This window comes from Heloderma suspectum, chromosome Z (genome assembly GCF_057233095.1).
Source record: "Heloderma suspectum isolate Gila_16-S chromosome Z, 16-S_ref, whole genome shotgun sequence".
NCBI classification, from domain to species: Eukaryota; Metazoa; Chordata; class Lepidosauria; order Squamata; family Helodermatidae; genus Heloderma; species Heloderma suspectum.
The window spans coordinates 14,905,743-14,922,006 of record NC_139476.1 but is presented as its reverse complement, the minus strand read 5'-3'; the positions used below and the strand labels follow the sequence as shown (position 1 = coordinate 14,922,006).

General features: G+C 47.4%; 2 protein-coding genes across 3 annotated transcripts in view; both read left to right on the top strand.

The window, feature by feature from the left end:
• The first annotated feature begins 506 nt into the window (after positions 1–506).
• LOC146333734 (vomeronasal type-2 receptor 26-like) lies at positions 507–13,599 on the top strand. The gene is made up of 9 exons (XM_084825814.1): positions 507–671; positions 849–1,092; positions 1,383–1,573; positions 7,599–7,890; positions 9,252–10,084; positions 10,900–11,498; positions 11,579–11,797; positions 12,293–12,419; positions 13,286–13,599. The coding sequence occupies exons 2-5, from the start codon at positions 1,033–1,035 to the stop codon at positions 10,065–10,067; spliced, it is 1,359 nt and encodes a 452-aa protein (XP_084681940.1). The 5' UTR covers positions 507–671; positions 849–1,032; the 3' UTR covers positions 10,068–10,084; positions 10,900–11,498; positions 11,579–11,797; positions 12,293–12,419; positions 13,286–13,599.
• The window catches only part of LOC146333733 (vomeronasal type-2 receptor 26-like), an 18,236-nt gene continuing 15,542 nt past the window's right edge, over positions 13,571–16,264 (top strand). Inside the window, exons 1-2 of one of the 2 annotated variants that reach the window (XM_084825813.1) lie at positions 13,571–13,599; positions 16,046–16,189. Coding sequence is in view for 1 of the 2 variants with exons in the window: in XM_084825811.1 (XP_084681937.1) it covers positions 16,008–16,189 (182 nt within the window). In the remaining variant the exon portion in view is untranslated. Of the gene's footprint in view, positions 13,600–15,969; positions 16,190–16,264 lie in introns of those variants that run through there. The other variant, XM_084825811.1, reaches the window with a different exon arrangement.

Genomic DNA, 16,264 nt, shown 5'->3' with positions numbered 1-16,264 from the left:
GGCTTTCCTGGCGCTCCTCAGCTTCAGGGTGGCTTTCCTTGCAAGGAAATTGCCTGACAGCTAGGGATGGCGGAAAATTTCTCCCTGAAACTTCGGGGGGCCGAGCGCCAACATGTTCGGCCCCCCGAACAAGTTTCGGGGAGAAATACTCTGCACCCCCCCGCCCCCTGCACCCCCCCCGGGACGGGACTTACCTTTGGCGAATGTCCCTCCCGGCGGCGAGTCCGGCCGGCGGTTCGGCGGGTCTTTGTCCGGGGCGGGAGCGGCAGCCGGTCTTTCGACCGGCTGCCGCCGCCGCCATTCCAATAATAATTAAAAAAAGCCCCCATGATAGGCTACATGACGATTTACGTAGCCTATCACAGCTGACTTTGCAGATCTAGCCGTGATAGGCTACGCTATTTGCGTTCCCCTTATTTTCGCCGTCTTAGTCTACGTAAATCTTGATGTAGACTAAGACGTGCCAAAATAAGGAACGGAAGTGGCGTACATACCATTTGCGTACGCGGGTTTTGTTTTTTTTAATCCTAGTCGTGATAGGCTACGTAAATCACGTCTTTTTTTTTTTAACTGGAAATGGCGGTGGCGGCAGCCGGACGGAAGACCGGTTGCCGCAGCTGCCGCCACCAAACCGCCGCCGGAGCCGCCGCCGCCAGGAAGATCTGTCCCAGGTAAGTCTCGTCCCGGAGGGGCGGGGGGGGGGAGACCGTTCCGCCACCGATTTCAGGGGGCCGAATGTGCTGGCATTCGGCCTCCCTGAGATCCATGGCGGAATTCTCTGACATCCCTACGTCCATGTGAGAAAGATAAAGGAGGGTTTGTGCTGACTTGACTCCCAACTCCCACAGGAGGGTGCGGCACAGCTGAGATGTGGATGCCCTGGCCTGAGAGTAGTCACTGGGCAACACGCTTCACACATGCCTGGGCTCCATCTTGGATTCCGATGCTCAGCTTCACACAGACCGAAGGGCAGAACCTCATAACTAAAGTGAAGTCCACCTGTCCCACAGGGAAGCAGAGAGTGCTGCAAATATGTTTTCCACCCTTCCAGGGGCAAAGGGAGCCCAGCACTATGGCTCTTTCTCCACCCAGGTATTTCTAAAATAACAGTAATTCTGCGGGAATCCCCCCTGGATTTCCACCCGCCAAATCAACAGCAAAGAGCTGCAGGTCAACACTTGCTTAACATAAATAGGCGCTGGGCCCTTCCAGGCGGGGCTGCGGTGGTGTCTGATCATTCAGCATCTCCTCCGTGCTTGCTAAGATCTCATTCCCGCGGTGGAGCCTGTATATGCAGCTGTCCTTCAGGTTCTTTTTGGCTGCTGACCTGGAGGAAGAGTCTCTTTCTACTGATGATGATTCAGTTGCTGCTGCTGTTTTAGAACTGGATGCAGGCCACACAGGCCATGGCAAGGACCGCCTGCCTCTTGGCCAGGCCTCATGAAGCACAGCAAGACTATTACCAGCCAGGAGACTTCATTCTTGGTGGGAACCTGCCACTTAGCAATGTTCCTCATATATTTACGGGGGATGAAATGATTCTGGGACCACCACAGTTCGTCCGTAATCCACGGTAAGTTTCCACAAGAGGAATCTGGGGTAGATGTTTGCCTGTTTTTGTGCAATGGGGATCATGGGAACAAGAACAGCCCCTTCATTCCCTTCCTAGCACCACCACTGCTCCTGTGTAGGCATCCCAGGCACTACTTTGATTTCCAGAGAGTGAAGGAGACCAGCACTGTCGCTGTGTTTATTTCTGGAAGAATACAGACATCGAAAGGTGTGTGCGTGTGTGTCTGCACAAGGCAGATTACAGGAATTCAGAGGCAGGAGAACTCAGCAGAGAGGTTGGGAGATGTCAGACCTTGCAGTGTCCCCCAGTGATGTCAATGAAGAGTGATCTCCTTGGAATAAATTATTTTCAGGTTTCCGGGGCCACAAACCTGCTTTGTAGAGTCATCTTCTGAGTCAGGCTGTGGTGGTGACCTTGGGAGACATTGCCATTACATATCCACACCTTTGCAGACTGAGAGAACAATTGACTTCCCTCTCGAGGCTGTATGGAGGGCAGGCAGAGCTAATCAATAATCTGGTTTCATGTTAAGGATCTGGCAATGATAAAGACATGAGTGTCCCACCACCCCCTGCCGCCCCTTTGAAAGCATTCCCACAGACGTCTTGCAGGGTGGGGACAGATAATAAAATCCCTGATGAGATAAACAAGCAGTCTGATAATAGAAGGAGCTCACAATACATCGATACAGATATGTTGTGAACCGCTTTGAGATTTCATATTATACAGTATAAAAGTTCTTTAAACAAACAAACAAATGGCTGATATGATCACTTAACAGTTAATCAGACAGTAGTGCAGTTATTGCACAAAACAAGCTTTCGCCCAAGCTGTGGAACAGACCAAAATATTGTTGTTGTTGTTCAGTCGTTCAGTCGTGTCCGACTCTTCCTGACCCCATGGACCATAGCATGCCAGGCCTTCCTGTCCTGCGCTCTCTCCTGGAGCGTGCTCAGGCCCATATTCATTGCATCGGTGATGCTATCTAGCCATCTCATCCTTTGCCATCCACTTCTCCTTTTGCCTTCAGTCTTTCCCAGCATCAGGGTCTTTTCCAGAGAGTTTTCTCTTTGCTTTAGGTGGCCAAAATATTTGAGCTTCAGCTTCAGGATCTGTCCTTCCAATGAGCACTCAGGGTTGATTTCCTTTAGGATGGACTGATTTGACCTCCTTGCAGTACAGGGGACTCATAAGAGTCTTCTCCAGCACCACAGTTCGAAAGCATCAATTCTTCGGCGCTGAGCCTTCCCAATAGTCCAACTCTCACAGCCATACATTGCTACTGGGAAAACCATAGCTTTGATTAGACGGACCTTTGTCGGCAAGGTGATGTCTCTGCTTCTTACTATGCTGTCTAGGTTGGCCATAGCTTTCCTCCCAAGGAGCAAGCGTCTTTTAATTTCATGGCTACAGTCACCGTCTGCGGTGATCTTGGAGCCCAAGAAAATAAAATCTGTCACTGCTTCCATTTCTTCCCCTTCTATATGCCAGGTAGTGATGGGGCCAGATGCCATGATCTTAGATTTTTTAATGTTGAGTTTCAAATCAGCTTTTGTGCTCTCCTCTTTCACCCTCAACAGGAGGTTCTTTAGATCCTCTTCACTTTCTTCCTTTAGGGTGGTATCATCTGCGTATCTGAGGTTGTTGATAATTCTCCCGGCAATCTTAATTCCGACCTGTGATTCATCCAACCCAGCGTTTCTCATGATGTACTCTGCATATAAGTTAAATAAGCAGGGCAACTATATGCAGCCTTGTCGTACTCCTTTCCCAATTTGGAAGCAATCGGTTGTTCCATATCTGGTTCTTCCTGTTGCTTCTTGGCCCTCGTACAGGTTTCTCAGGAGACAGGGAAGGTGGTCTGGTACTCCCATCTCTTTCAGAATTTGCCACAGTTTGTTGTGATCCACACAATCAAAGGCTTTAGTGTAGTCAATGAAGCAGAAATAGACGTTTTTCTGGAATTCTCTTGCTTTCTCCATGATCCAGCGGATGTTGGCGATTTGATCTTTAGTTCCTCTGCCTCTTCGAAACCCAGCTTGTACTTCCGGTAGTTCTCGGTTCACATAGTGCTGAAGCCTAGCTTGTAGGATTTTGAGCATAACCTTGCTGGCATGTGAAATGAGCGCAATTGTATGGTAGTTTGAACACTCTTTGGCGTTGCCCTTCTTTGGAACTGGAATGTAAACTGACCTTTTCCAGTCTTGTGGCCACTGTGGAGTGTTCCAAATTTGTTGGCATATTGAGTGCAGCACTTTAACAGCATCATCTTTTAGGATTTTAAATAGCTCAGCTGGAAGACTGTCATCTCCGCTAGCTTTGTTGTTACTCATGCTTCCTAAGGCCCACTTGACTTCACCCTCGAGGATGACCGGCTCAAGTTCAGTGACTGCACTGTCATGGCTATCAGGGACATTAAGATCTTTCCTGGATAGTTCTTCTGTGTATTCTTTCCACCTCTTCTTAATCTCATCTGCTTCTGTTAGGTCCCTGCCTTCTTTGTCCTTTATTGTGCCCATCTTTGCACAAAACGTTCCCTTGAGATCTCCGATCTTCTTGAAAAGATCTCTATTCTTTCCCATTCTGTTGTTTTCCTCGATTTCTTTGCATTGTTCATTTAAGAAGGCCTTCTTGTCTCTCCTTGCTATTCTGTGGAACTCTGCATTCAGTTGGGTATATCTTCCCCCCTTCACCCTTGTTTTTCGCTTCCCTTCTTTCCTCAGCTACTTGTAAAGCCTCATCAGACAGCCACTTGGCTTTCCTGCATTTCTTTTTCTTTGGAATGGATTGAGTTGCTGCCTCCTGAACAATGTTATGGACTTCCGTCCATAGTTCCTCAGGCACTCTGTCTATCAGGTCTAATCCCTGAAATCTATTCCTCACCTCCACTGTATATTCATAAGGGATATGATTGAGGTCATACCTGAATGGTTTAGTGGTTTTCCCTATGTTCTTCAGTTTAAGCCGAAATGTTGCAAGAAGCAGCTCATGATCTGAGCCACAGTCAGCTCAGGTCTTGTTTTTACTGACTGTATGGAGGTTCTCCATCTTTGGCTGCAAAGGACATAATCCATCTGATTTCGATATTGACCATCTGGTGATGTCCATGTGTAGAGTCGCCTCTTGTGCTGTTGGAAAAGAGTGTTTGCTATGATCAGCGTGTTCTCTTGGCAAAACTCTATGAGCCTTTGTCCTGCTTCATTTTGTACACCAAGGCCGTGCCTGCCTGTTATCCCAGTGATTTCTTGACTTCCTACGTTAGCATTCCAATCCCCTATGATGAAGAGGACATCTTTTGTTGGTGTTAGTTCTAGAAGGTGTTGTAGGTCTTCATAGAACCGATCAACCTCAGCTTCTTCGGCCTCAGTGGTTGGGGCATAGACTTGAATTACTGTGATGTTGAATGGTTTGCCTTGGATTTGTACTGAGATCGTTCTATCATTTTTAAGATTGTACCCCAGTACTGCTTTTCCCACCCCTTTGTTGACGATGAGTGCTACTCCATTTCTTCTAAGGGATTCTTGCCCACAGTAGTTGATACAATGGTCACCTGAATTAAATTCGCCCATGCTTGTCCATTTTAGTTCGCTGATTCCCAAGATGTCGATGTTCAGTCTTGCCATCTCATGTTTGACCACCTCCAGCTTACCTTGATTCATTGATCTGACATTCCAGGTTCCTAAACAATATTGTTCTTTACAGCATTGGATTTTCTTTTCACCACTAGACACATCCACAGCTGAGTGTCCTTTTGGCTTTGGCCCAGCCGCTTCACTCTTTCTGGCGCTACTTGGAAATACCCTCTGCTTTTCCCCAGTAGTATATTGGACACCTTCTGACCTGAGGGGCTCATCTTCTGGCGTCATCTCTTTTTGCCTTGTGATACATTCCATGGGGTTTTCTTGGCAAGACTGAATACTGAGATATATGTTCCATGTTCAAAAAAGAAAAAACCAAGAAGAGAAAACGAAATGAATCCTATATACTCTATTTGATAAACAAACAAGAACATTTCAGTTTTACATGCATTTCTTTCTTTACTACTTGGTTCATTAGTTAATCTATTGGTTGTATGACAGATTTTCCATGTACACTCAAACTCCGAAATGCTGCCAAATTATGGTTTCCAAGGGCCATTTTTTCACAGATGTGTTAGGCAGGCAATATGCACATGGGATGACATCTTACACTGTGGGTAGTTTGTGCTTCACCACTGCCTTGGCGTTCGATGGCCGACAGGGGCAGAGAGGTGGGCCGTAGGCCTAGATTTGCCTCTCTGCTGGAGTAGGGACAGGGAGTCCATGTCATCTGCCATGCAACCTCGCCTTCACCTGCAGGCTTGCATCTGAAAGTGGGGGATCCACCATTTCGCTTTTGGATTGTGCTGCTTCTCCTATACTGTCCCCAAGCGAGTGAGCGCATGCTCTCTCTCTCTCTCTGTCTCTCATGCACACACACACACACACACATACACACTGGGTGATTGAACTGCTGTGCAGAAAGTATATCCCATTTGAGCATATGTATTTTCTTCCTATTGCTCTCTCCTTTACCTCTCAAAGGACAAAAGACTTATGTAGACGAAGATGTGCCAAAATAAGGAACGCAAATGGCGGCGCCCATGGGTGCCGCCATTGGCGCACGCACTTTTTTTTTTTTTAGTCAGCCGTGATAGGCTACATAAACATTTACGTAGCCTATCACGGTGTTTTTTAAAAATCTAGCCGTGATAGGCTACGTAAATCTTTACGTAGCCTATCACGTTTTTTTTTTAGAACTGGGAAATGGCGGTGGCGGCAGCTGGTCGGAAGACCGGCCGCCGGCCCGCCGCAGCCACCACTGCTGAACCGCCGCTGGAGCCACCACCAGAGCCGCCGCCGCCAGGAAGATCCGCCCCAGGTAAGTCTCGTCCCAGGGGGGGCAGGGAGGTGGCAGACCGTTCCGCCACCAATTTGGGGGGGCCGAATACGCTGGCATTCAACCTCCCCGAGATCCGTGGTGGAATTCTCTGGCATCCCTACTTTATACCCTGTCAGAGTTGTAGTGCAAGCAAGCCATAATTGTCTACACAGACCATCAGCAGCTTTTCCGGGTTTCAGACAGGGGTCTCCTCCAGCCCTGCCTGGAGAAGTCGGAGATGGAACCTGGGACCCTGCATGCAAAGCAGGGGCTCTCTACCACTGAGATGCAGCCCTGAACTGCCATACTCCTGAATCACTGCATCAAAACCTTGCTGTCCTACAGAGACGTTTTGCAGTTACGGGATGGTTGCTGGGATAGATTTGCTCCAAAGAGTTTCAGACTAATTCCTGGAGGACAGAACGATTGACCCTTCTTAACAATGGTACCTAACACAGAGAGAGACAACACATTAAAGGCAGTCAAGCATTGCACTGGGTTTGTTGAGCAGGAGAGAGAGGGGAAAGAAGAGCCGTTCCCTTCTCATCCTTCTTGCGGGGCTCCCAGGAAGCATCTTGGCTGACCACAGTTGGAGACAGGAGACTGAGCTAGATGGAGCCACTTCAGCCTGATCCCGGGGACTCATCTGTTGACATTCGTATTCATGGAGGAGGCTGGGTCAATCCAGAACTCTTATCCATGGTTAAGCCTGACGTAGCTCCCTTGTGAGAAGGTTCCTGGTGAATCACGTGTTGTTATTCTCTTGCTTTGCTTTGATTATTGTATATTGGTTTTCCTTGAAAGCCCCCTTGGCAGTACTTGAATGCTGAAAGGCTGGACAAAATTAATTAAATACATAATAAATAATACTAAATGTGCTGAATTAGATGGAACTTTGATCCAACAGGGCTCTTGTGATGTTGCAATGAAATGCAGCTCGGAATGCAGTGGTGTATTTGTGTGTGTGTGTGTGTGTGTGTGAGAGAGAGAGAGAGAATTCTTGGTTTATGGCCTGAAATGGTTTATGGTCTTTGTCCCGAGACTTTGTCCCAAGATTTTTATCTCCTCCTGCTTCTGATCAGTCCCACTGGGATCCCACCGACCCTCAGTGTCACTCTCATCCCAGGACAATAACTGAGAACAACCTTCACTACCTTGCCTTGGCATTTGCCATCAAGGAGCTCAACGAGAATCCAGCTCTCCTACCCAATGTGACCCTGGGCTTCCGCATCTATGACCACGGCAACTTTGGAAGATGGATGTACTTGAACACCCTGTCCCTGCTCTCCACACGGGGCCAAACGTTTCCCAATTATAAATGCGACAGGTGGGATAACCTGCTCTGTGTTATTGGGAGTCTCGACTCCACGTCCTCAAGGCAGATTGCATCTCTCATGGGCATCTTCAAGATCCCTCAGGTAAGAGGGTTCTGCAGAACTCAGGGGACACATATGGGACACATTTCCATATACAAGAGCTTTAATTTCACCCATGCGCCTTAGCCTGTTGGAAGAAGGTTTCTGGAGTGGGGGCACTTTGAAGGTTTCTCATGAAGACCCACAGACACTGTATTACATGTTGTGTTTTGTGTGTCCAGAATCATGTCATGAAGAGGGTTTCCAAGACGCTTTGTTGCTCCGGGTGCAACTGACCCACACAGCTATCATGTGTTCGATGTATTTGAGCCATGTGCCTCTTCAGAATTCTGAGGCAATTGGGGAGGTGCTCAAAAGACCCCAAGTTGCTTGTGAAGAATCCTTATTTTTACTATACTCACCAAGGCCAATTCATAGTAATGGCAAGAAAGTGTGTTGAGGCGAGGGACGTATGAACCCAGTGACATGCAGTCCGGGCGGGGCAGGGTGTCCCACAGCACAGAACTCCGGACTGCTTGTAGCCCCACAGTTTTCCCCGGAGCCTTACCACGTCCACTGGATTTCGCGGGATGGCTCTCCTCCTTTTGAAATGGTGCGATCTGCTAATGGTGGCCGCCATTAGCCAAACAGGGGAAAAACGTGCCCGCAAATTTGTAGGAGTCCAGGACAAGAGTGCTGGGGTTCTGCTGAGGCCCTTCCTCCTTGTTCCAGTTGTTAAGGGAGCCCTTGACAACCGGCGCAGTGCAGGATGGGTCCTGGGGTGCCCAGCCCCCAGTGCTCTCACCCTGGCCTCCTCTTGAGTAGCCCCGGGCATGAGTGCTGGGGTGCCGCTGAGCCCCTTCCTCCCTGCGCTAGGTTTTAAGGAAGCTCTTGACAGCTGGCGTGTGGCAAGACAGGTCCCAGCACGGACAGCCCCAACCGTACCACTTAAAGTGGAAGAGAGCTGCCCCGCAGGAAGTCCAATGAACCCAGGGGCAAGTAGGGTCAGTCCACTGCGGACTGTGCTGGCTGGATTCTTGAGGAACTGGGCTTATGTGACTCTTGAGCGGATTTCTCCGCCATCTCTCACTGAGGCCGCCTCTACAGCAGCTGTGACATTTGGCTGAAAACCACACTCCAGGGAGTTGGACTCGGTGGCTTCTAGGCCCCTTCCAACCCTACTGTTCTCTGATTCTGCTGTTCTACGAGTCTGGAAGGCATCACAGGACTCCAGCTTACCTTTAGTAATACATTTTTACATGCCCAACTTCCCCCAAAATCACAGTTCATGCCTCTGAGGTAGGCCTGAGTCCATGGAATCTTACGCTAGAATATGGGCCAGTCTTTGCAGTGCCATAAAGCTCTTTGTTGATTTTGCTGCAATAGACTAACACAGTTGTCCCCTTGGAAATTCCTTCCTTCAGCTCACGTATGGTGTCTTGGAACCTATTCAGAGGGAGAAACTGGTATTTCCTTCCTTCTTCCGCATTGAGCCCAATGACATGCTGCAATTTGAGGGCTTAGTCAGGCTTCTCCTGCATTTCCATTGGAACTGGATTGGGCTGTTTGCTTTGGAGCATGACGTTGGTGAAAATTTAATCTGGACGTTGACATCAGTGCTGAAACTGAATGACATCTGTTTGGCTTTCAGCCATATGGTCGATAGGATGTATTTTGCACCTCTATCAGTACTTATCGATTTTGATTCTTGGGCTGAGTTGCAAGTGATGATTCTCTTCGGGGACTTCCAGCTCTTAGCAAGTGTTGCATTTGCAATGGCACACAATCAATATTTTACTAAGAACCCGTTTGGGAAGGTCTGGATCTTAACAGCGCATCTGGAATTATCTGCAACAGAATCCCACTGGGGCATTCCTGATCTAAAACCTTTCCATGGTGCTTTGCACTTCACAATCCACAGAAGGCATCTGCCAGCATTCAAACAATTTTTCTGGGCTTTAGATCCACTCCGACAACAAAGAGACGTCTTTCTCCATGACTGGTGGGAAACGGCATTTTCCTGTCTCTTCCTGAAACCAGGCCAACCCCTTGAATATGGAATGAGGTGGTGTACAGGGGAAGAGAAACTGGTGGACCTGCCATCCCCCATGTTTGATATGAGCATGACCAGTCACAGCTACAGCATCTACAATGCCGTCTACTCCGTGGCACATGCGTTGCATGCCAGGTCTTCATCTGAATCTGTACATGCCATGATGGGGGAAGCAAGGGGCTTCTGAGCGTCCAGCCATGGCAGGTAACAGCCTCCTTCACAATTGCTTCTCTTAATTAAGTGTCTGGTTGATGATTTCAGGCATCAGGTACTGGAAGCAAATGGTGAGCCTGGAAGAAGGTCTCTTAGTGCATTCTAAAGATCCTAAGGAAAAGATTCCCCAGGGATATTCTTCCACGGCCACCATTCCCTGGAAAGAGCACTAGGAAGTGGGCAGAGAGTAGAAGGGGCCTTTTGTACTTTTGTAATAAGAATGTGTGTAGATATATAGAGAATGAGGAGGGAGGAATCACTCAAGCTCTCACCCTACACATCACGCTAGTCTATACAGCAGTATTGACCCCCCTCCCAAGCCTTGCAGTAGCAAACAGCGGGAGCCCCCCCACCCCCTCCTCAGGGTCCTTTTTTCCAGCCAGCAGCTGAAACTCAGATGTTGTTCTCTTTGCTGGTAGGAGCCCTGCTCCCTCTCATGGCCACACATCCACATCCGGATGTGTTGTAGCAAGCAGACACCAGACAAAAACCTCCAAACGACTGGACTAGGGATGCAGGAGAATTTAATTTCTACCTGCAGAAATGGACAATGGGCCCTGTTTGCATCCCCAAATGCTGGTGTGAGCAGGAGAATGTGGTCTCCCAAAACATTCGCAACTTCTCAAACAGGCACTCACTTTCAGAAAATGCACACATTTTGAAGAGAAAGAAGTTAGCTATTGCACAACTTTGAAAATGCACCATTTCACCCCTTAGTCTATAGGGAAAATTTGTGCAACTCTGGAAATTTGTGCAAATTGGAGGTTTATTCTTTTCTTCTTTTTTTGCACAACTTTCCCATTCAGGCAAACTTGGACATGTTTGCAAAGGCAAATGCAAATCCAGACTGATACTACAATACTGGAAGGATAAAAGCTCAATGCCTATAATGCAGTGGACTGAAGACTTCACAATGCTAGCCATGTCTGAAAGAGCGGCATATAGGCGTCACTTGCGAACAGTCTTAAATTGGGATGTCTGGTCTGCTTTTACTGACGTTTATGTGTAATCTAGTCTGTTTTCCTTTCCCCCCCTAGAATGTTGTAATATTTGGAACTGAGAGCTTTGGAGCATGCTTTTATATTCTCAACTTTTTGGCTTTTTATGTTTTTGTTTGTTTTGTTGAAACTCACAATAAAAAATTGATAAAAGGGAGAAGCGAGTACCGAGCTGATGTTGGTGAAATCGAACACCGCTTCTTCCTCCATCCCTACACGGGTTATGCATATTTTAACAGTTAGTGGCCAAGAAAGGGTGTGTTGTAGCAAGAAGGCACCAAGCAAAACCCGGAAACCACTGGGCAAGCAGCTTCTCACAGCTAGTGCCCAATGGAGATGCATCTTAAGCGTTGAGCCAAACAACAGAATGCGGAACAAAAGAGACTCCTAGCCTGATGGCAGGCACGGTACGTTCGACGATTTCAGACCTCACTCACAGTCACAAGAACCAGTCACCTCATTTTTCTAAGCACCTCTTACATTTCAGATTCTTGGCTCTTTGAAGACTGCCCAGTTTAACAACAGCGCTGGAGATGAAGTCTATTTCACTGAAAACGGCGAGATGTCCTCTAGTTACGATATTGTGAACTGGATTTTCTGCCCAAATCAATCTTTAGCCCCCACAAAAGTTGGATGGATGTATCCAGACGCTCCCCCGGGACAAGACTTCATAATTAACTCGGAGGCAATCATCTGGCCTGCAGAGGTGGGATTGAAGTGAATCTTCTGGGGTCATGGGAGGAGTAAAGAATATTACAGTTCTGTCCTTTGAAAACAGATGAGACCAAAGACCTACTGTGACCAGGGTGCAGTTATTACCCAATGGTGAAACAAAAATATTTGGTTGCAGGAAGTTCCAGTTTTAGAGCCAAATGTCGTCATGTAGGCTGGAAAAAGGCCACTGTCTAAAATGCTGGAGAGCTGCTGGCATTCATGCAGACCCTATCAGACTGGGGGGACCAAGTGTCTGAGTCAGTAGAAGGCAGCTTCCAAAAGTCATATTTCTGTCTCAGAATATACTTTATTTAAGCCTGGATTATAACAGTTCCAAGTCACCTGAAGGCATTCGGAAGAGATTCGGCCCCCCTAAATTGGTGAAAAAATCCATCTTGTAAGGGGAACTCCATTGAGTCATTCTGAGTCTAGCTGAGTGCAATTTCTGTCATCTGGTTATCCTCAACTGTTTTTCTTCTACTTTTAGAAGATACCATTTGCGAGGTGTGTGCAGAGATGCCCTCCAGGACACTGGAAAAAAGATCTAGAGGAGAAGCCATTGTGCTGCTACAGATGTGATCGTTGTCCAGAAGGGACAATTTCTAACTGGACAGGTAGCTCAAAGTTTGAGAGCCACATAGAAGTGCAGGATGTACTGAGGTAAGAGTGGAGCTAGGACAAGAGGGGATCATAGACCAGGAGTCTGCCATTTCCCCCAGGAATAGATTTTTGGTAATTCCTTTTTAAATTGCATATTTCGGTGATTTACTTGCTTGCGAAGTCTTCATAATTTCCTGAAGAAATCTTCTATTTAAATAATACAATAATCTTGGTAAATTACTAATGCTTGCAAGTACAGTATCTGTTACTTCCTCATTCCCACTGGCTCACCTTTCCACACATAACTTTTTAAAGACCATGTTTCTCTCTTCAGTTGTTTTGGCATCAGACATAAAGCTCTTTGGGCAGAACACTGATCTGGCCGAATGGTTGGTCATCTTGGAGCATGTTACACCACTGTGAAGCAGATAGCGCTTCTTTCTGTGGTGTCTTCCATAACCAGTTTCCCAGCTTCTACACCAACTAATGTTTCAGTCCATAATCTGAAGACAATGACAGATATTTATTTGTTCATTTATTTGTTTATTTATCGGTGCATTCAGAAGGTACTGCAGGTGACAGATTGTGATTCCATTATTACAGTTCCCAGGTTTTCATTTCTGCTTATGGAATTTGGGTTTTTCTCCTTTGCAGAATATTGAACATGAATCTGATATAGGGGAGTGTCGTATGAAAAAAGCATTTTATACATTATGAAATATGTTGCTGAAGCATAAAGAGAGGGCAATTAAAGGGAGTTTGTGCACTTTGGTGTACAAGAAGCTTCAGAGTGGGGAATTCCACCTACTCCTGTGTGGAGTGATCTGCCCCAACATCTCTGCCGTGTTTGAGATACTTCAATCGTTGTTGTTCATTCCAGATGCAGTTCGCTGTACTCAGTGCCCAGAAGAGCAACACCCAAACGAGAACCAAGACCAGTGTATCCCCAGAATTATCCACTTCCTTTCATATCAAGAGATACTTGGATTCGTTTTAGCATCTCTTGCTGTTTTCCTCTCTCTGATCACTTTCCTCGTCCTGGCAACCTTCATTAAACATCGTGACACACCCAACAAACTACTGTTGTTGCGCTTTGTTCAAGTCAGCTGCTCACCTGGCAGGGTTGCTGCCTTTGTTTGTTTTCCTCCTACCAGCCAGTGTTTTCCCAGGCAACTCAGCCAAAGAGACCCTGAGGTTATTGACTGTGAATAGGAAAGTAGTACTATTTGCACTTCAGAGAAACCCACAGCAGAGTTTAGGGATAGCGACCTCCTCACTGCTTCCACACCTAATTGGATTATCCCTTTTTGACCTTGGGTTTGAGTTTTGAGAACAGCACATTTTACCTGTGCCTAGCACAAAAACCCTGGGCCAAACTGTCTGAAATTTGGCAGGTGGGATGCCCTCCAGGGGGGCAGTGCATTCACCAACTTGCATGCACTTCTGTTGCAACCAGTGAAAAGTCATATCTCTTTGCTTTGAGAGATTTCCTTGAAAAAATCAAATTTCACCTGCACCTAGCAGAAAAACTACTGGGCCACACTGTCTGAGATTTGGCAGGTGGGATGCTCTCCAGGGGTGCTGAGAGTTCCCCATAGTTTACTTTTTGATCCTGCAAACTGAAAAACCTCTGGCCACTTGTGTTTTCCCATGCAAGTCAATGGGAAAACACCAAAAATGAGTGATTCGGATATCCAAATCTCACTTCAGAGTTGGATCCAAGTTGAAGCAGATGGGGCATGAATCACTCCAAAGAGAAGCAGGGCCACTTCAGAAGGTTTTTCCAGATGAGACCAAGGCCTCTTGAGTCCAGGGAGGGGCCATTGTGCAATGGTAAAACACATGCCTTCCATACAGAAAATCCAGGGTTCAATCCCCAGAACTTCCAGGGAGGGCTTGAAAACAGGCCCTGTCTCAAACACTGGGGAGCTCCTGCCAGTCAGTGCAGGCCATAACGGGCTAGGTGGACCAAGGCTCTAACTCAGTAGAAGCTTCAGCATGATGGTGTTTTGCAGCGTTTGGGTCTCTGTTATGTCAACCTACCACAGCAGTAACGGGAAGTCCATGGTGGCTGTGGAGATCTTCTCCATCTTGGCCTCTGGGGCTGGTCTCCTGGGTTGCATCTTTCTCCCCAAATTCTACATTATTGTGCTAAGGCACAATGTCAGCACCAGAGATAATCTAATAAGGAAAAAAGAGTAAGGAATCTAACACTTTGGTGCCTTTCCTGCTAATTCAGTTGCTAACCTAACAGTCAATCCTGATTCCTCATCACATTGGTGTATAGAGGAAAATTGTAGGCATGATCCAAGAGTTAAGCCCTTCCCAGAAATGTCATCCAGGCTTAAACACAAAGATGAGCTTGTTGTGTTGGGGATCCGATAGACAACCTCAATCTTATCAGCCTTGGGATGCCCTTAGGATGAAGCCGGGTCGGGGGCTCTCTGAGGAGCTTCGATGCACATCAGAGCTTGGACACCCCAGCCCAGCTGCGCCATTGCCTCTAGCTGCTTACCTGAGCCATCACAAGGAGTAACTGTCATCATCACTGCCACTGCCATCGCCGCCGCCACTCCTCCACCTCCGCCTCCGCTGTTGCTGCTGCCGCTGTTGCTGCCGCCATCTTCACCGCTGCCACCAGCCGCCGCTGCTGCTGCCAGCTCCTGAGCCCTGGAGGAGGCAGCGGAGGCAGCAGAGATGGTGACAGCGATGGTGACAGTGACTCCTCCTCACGATGGCTACCGGTACACATCCCGAGGGCCCAAGTAAGGAGCTCAGGGCTTGCGCAGCACAGTGAGGGTGTCGGAGGGAGTGAGTCCCAAAGCAGGATTTGGCCATCCAAATTCTGCTTCAGGTCCGGGGCCAAGGTGGATTCCCCACCACCCCAAATCAGCCCAAAGCAAATTGGGCACTTTGCAAATTGGAAATTTGCAAAGCAAATTGGGCACCCCAAATCAGCACCCCACTTGCCCCCAGCTCAGCTTTGTATTTCCACTTCCAGCTCATTAGCAAACCTGTTAGTTATCTCACTGGGTGACTTTGGGCTGGACTCTAAGCAGTACATCATACTTCTGTTCTATGAAACTCTTGAAGAAAAAGAGACAGTATAATGGAAAGTTCTTTCTGAAGCAGTCACACTTGTACAAATGCAGCATGAAGGGAAAGATCAGCAACCTTCTCTTTGTTTGAATAAAAAGCACACTCTGCACATGCTCAGGGAATGGACAAAATAAGGAATAAACATACCAGGGAATATGAAGAACTATATTCTTCTAGTGTGTGTGTGTGTGTGTGTGTGGAATCTCCCTCCATCCAGCTGTTCCCTGGACCCCCCCCCCTTCACCCAAGGGCCTTCTGAGATAACTAACAGGCGGTTTGCTAATGAGCAGGATGTGGAAATACAAAGCTGAGCTGGGGGCAAGTGGGGTGCTGACATGTGTAGGAGTAAGTCACAGTGAACTCAGTAAGACTTACTTCTGAGTAGACATGCACAGAGTTGGTTCTCCTCTCCATTTTAGCCTCACAACGTCACCAACAAGGCTGGATGGGGAAACAGAAAGCCTAGCAGGGGGAATAATACTTGTGCAGGACTCCAGACCGGCATGATCATTTTAAAAGTTTTTTTCTTTCTTTCAAACAGCGTTGCTTTAAACAAGGAGTGCATCGCTCAGGCACATCTAGGGCAGCCTTGTTTTGGGAAGCCCCGAGGAGGAGGAAGTGTTTTCGCTGAAAGAAAACGGAGACGGAAAATTTCAATTGAAAAAGAACACCCACAAACAAGGCGGTGAGCACCATTTTTTTTCTTTTTTCTTTAACTTACGTATTTATTATCGGAATATCCTACCTTGCATTTTTATTT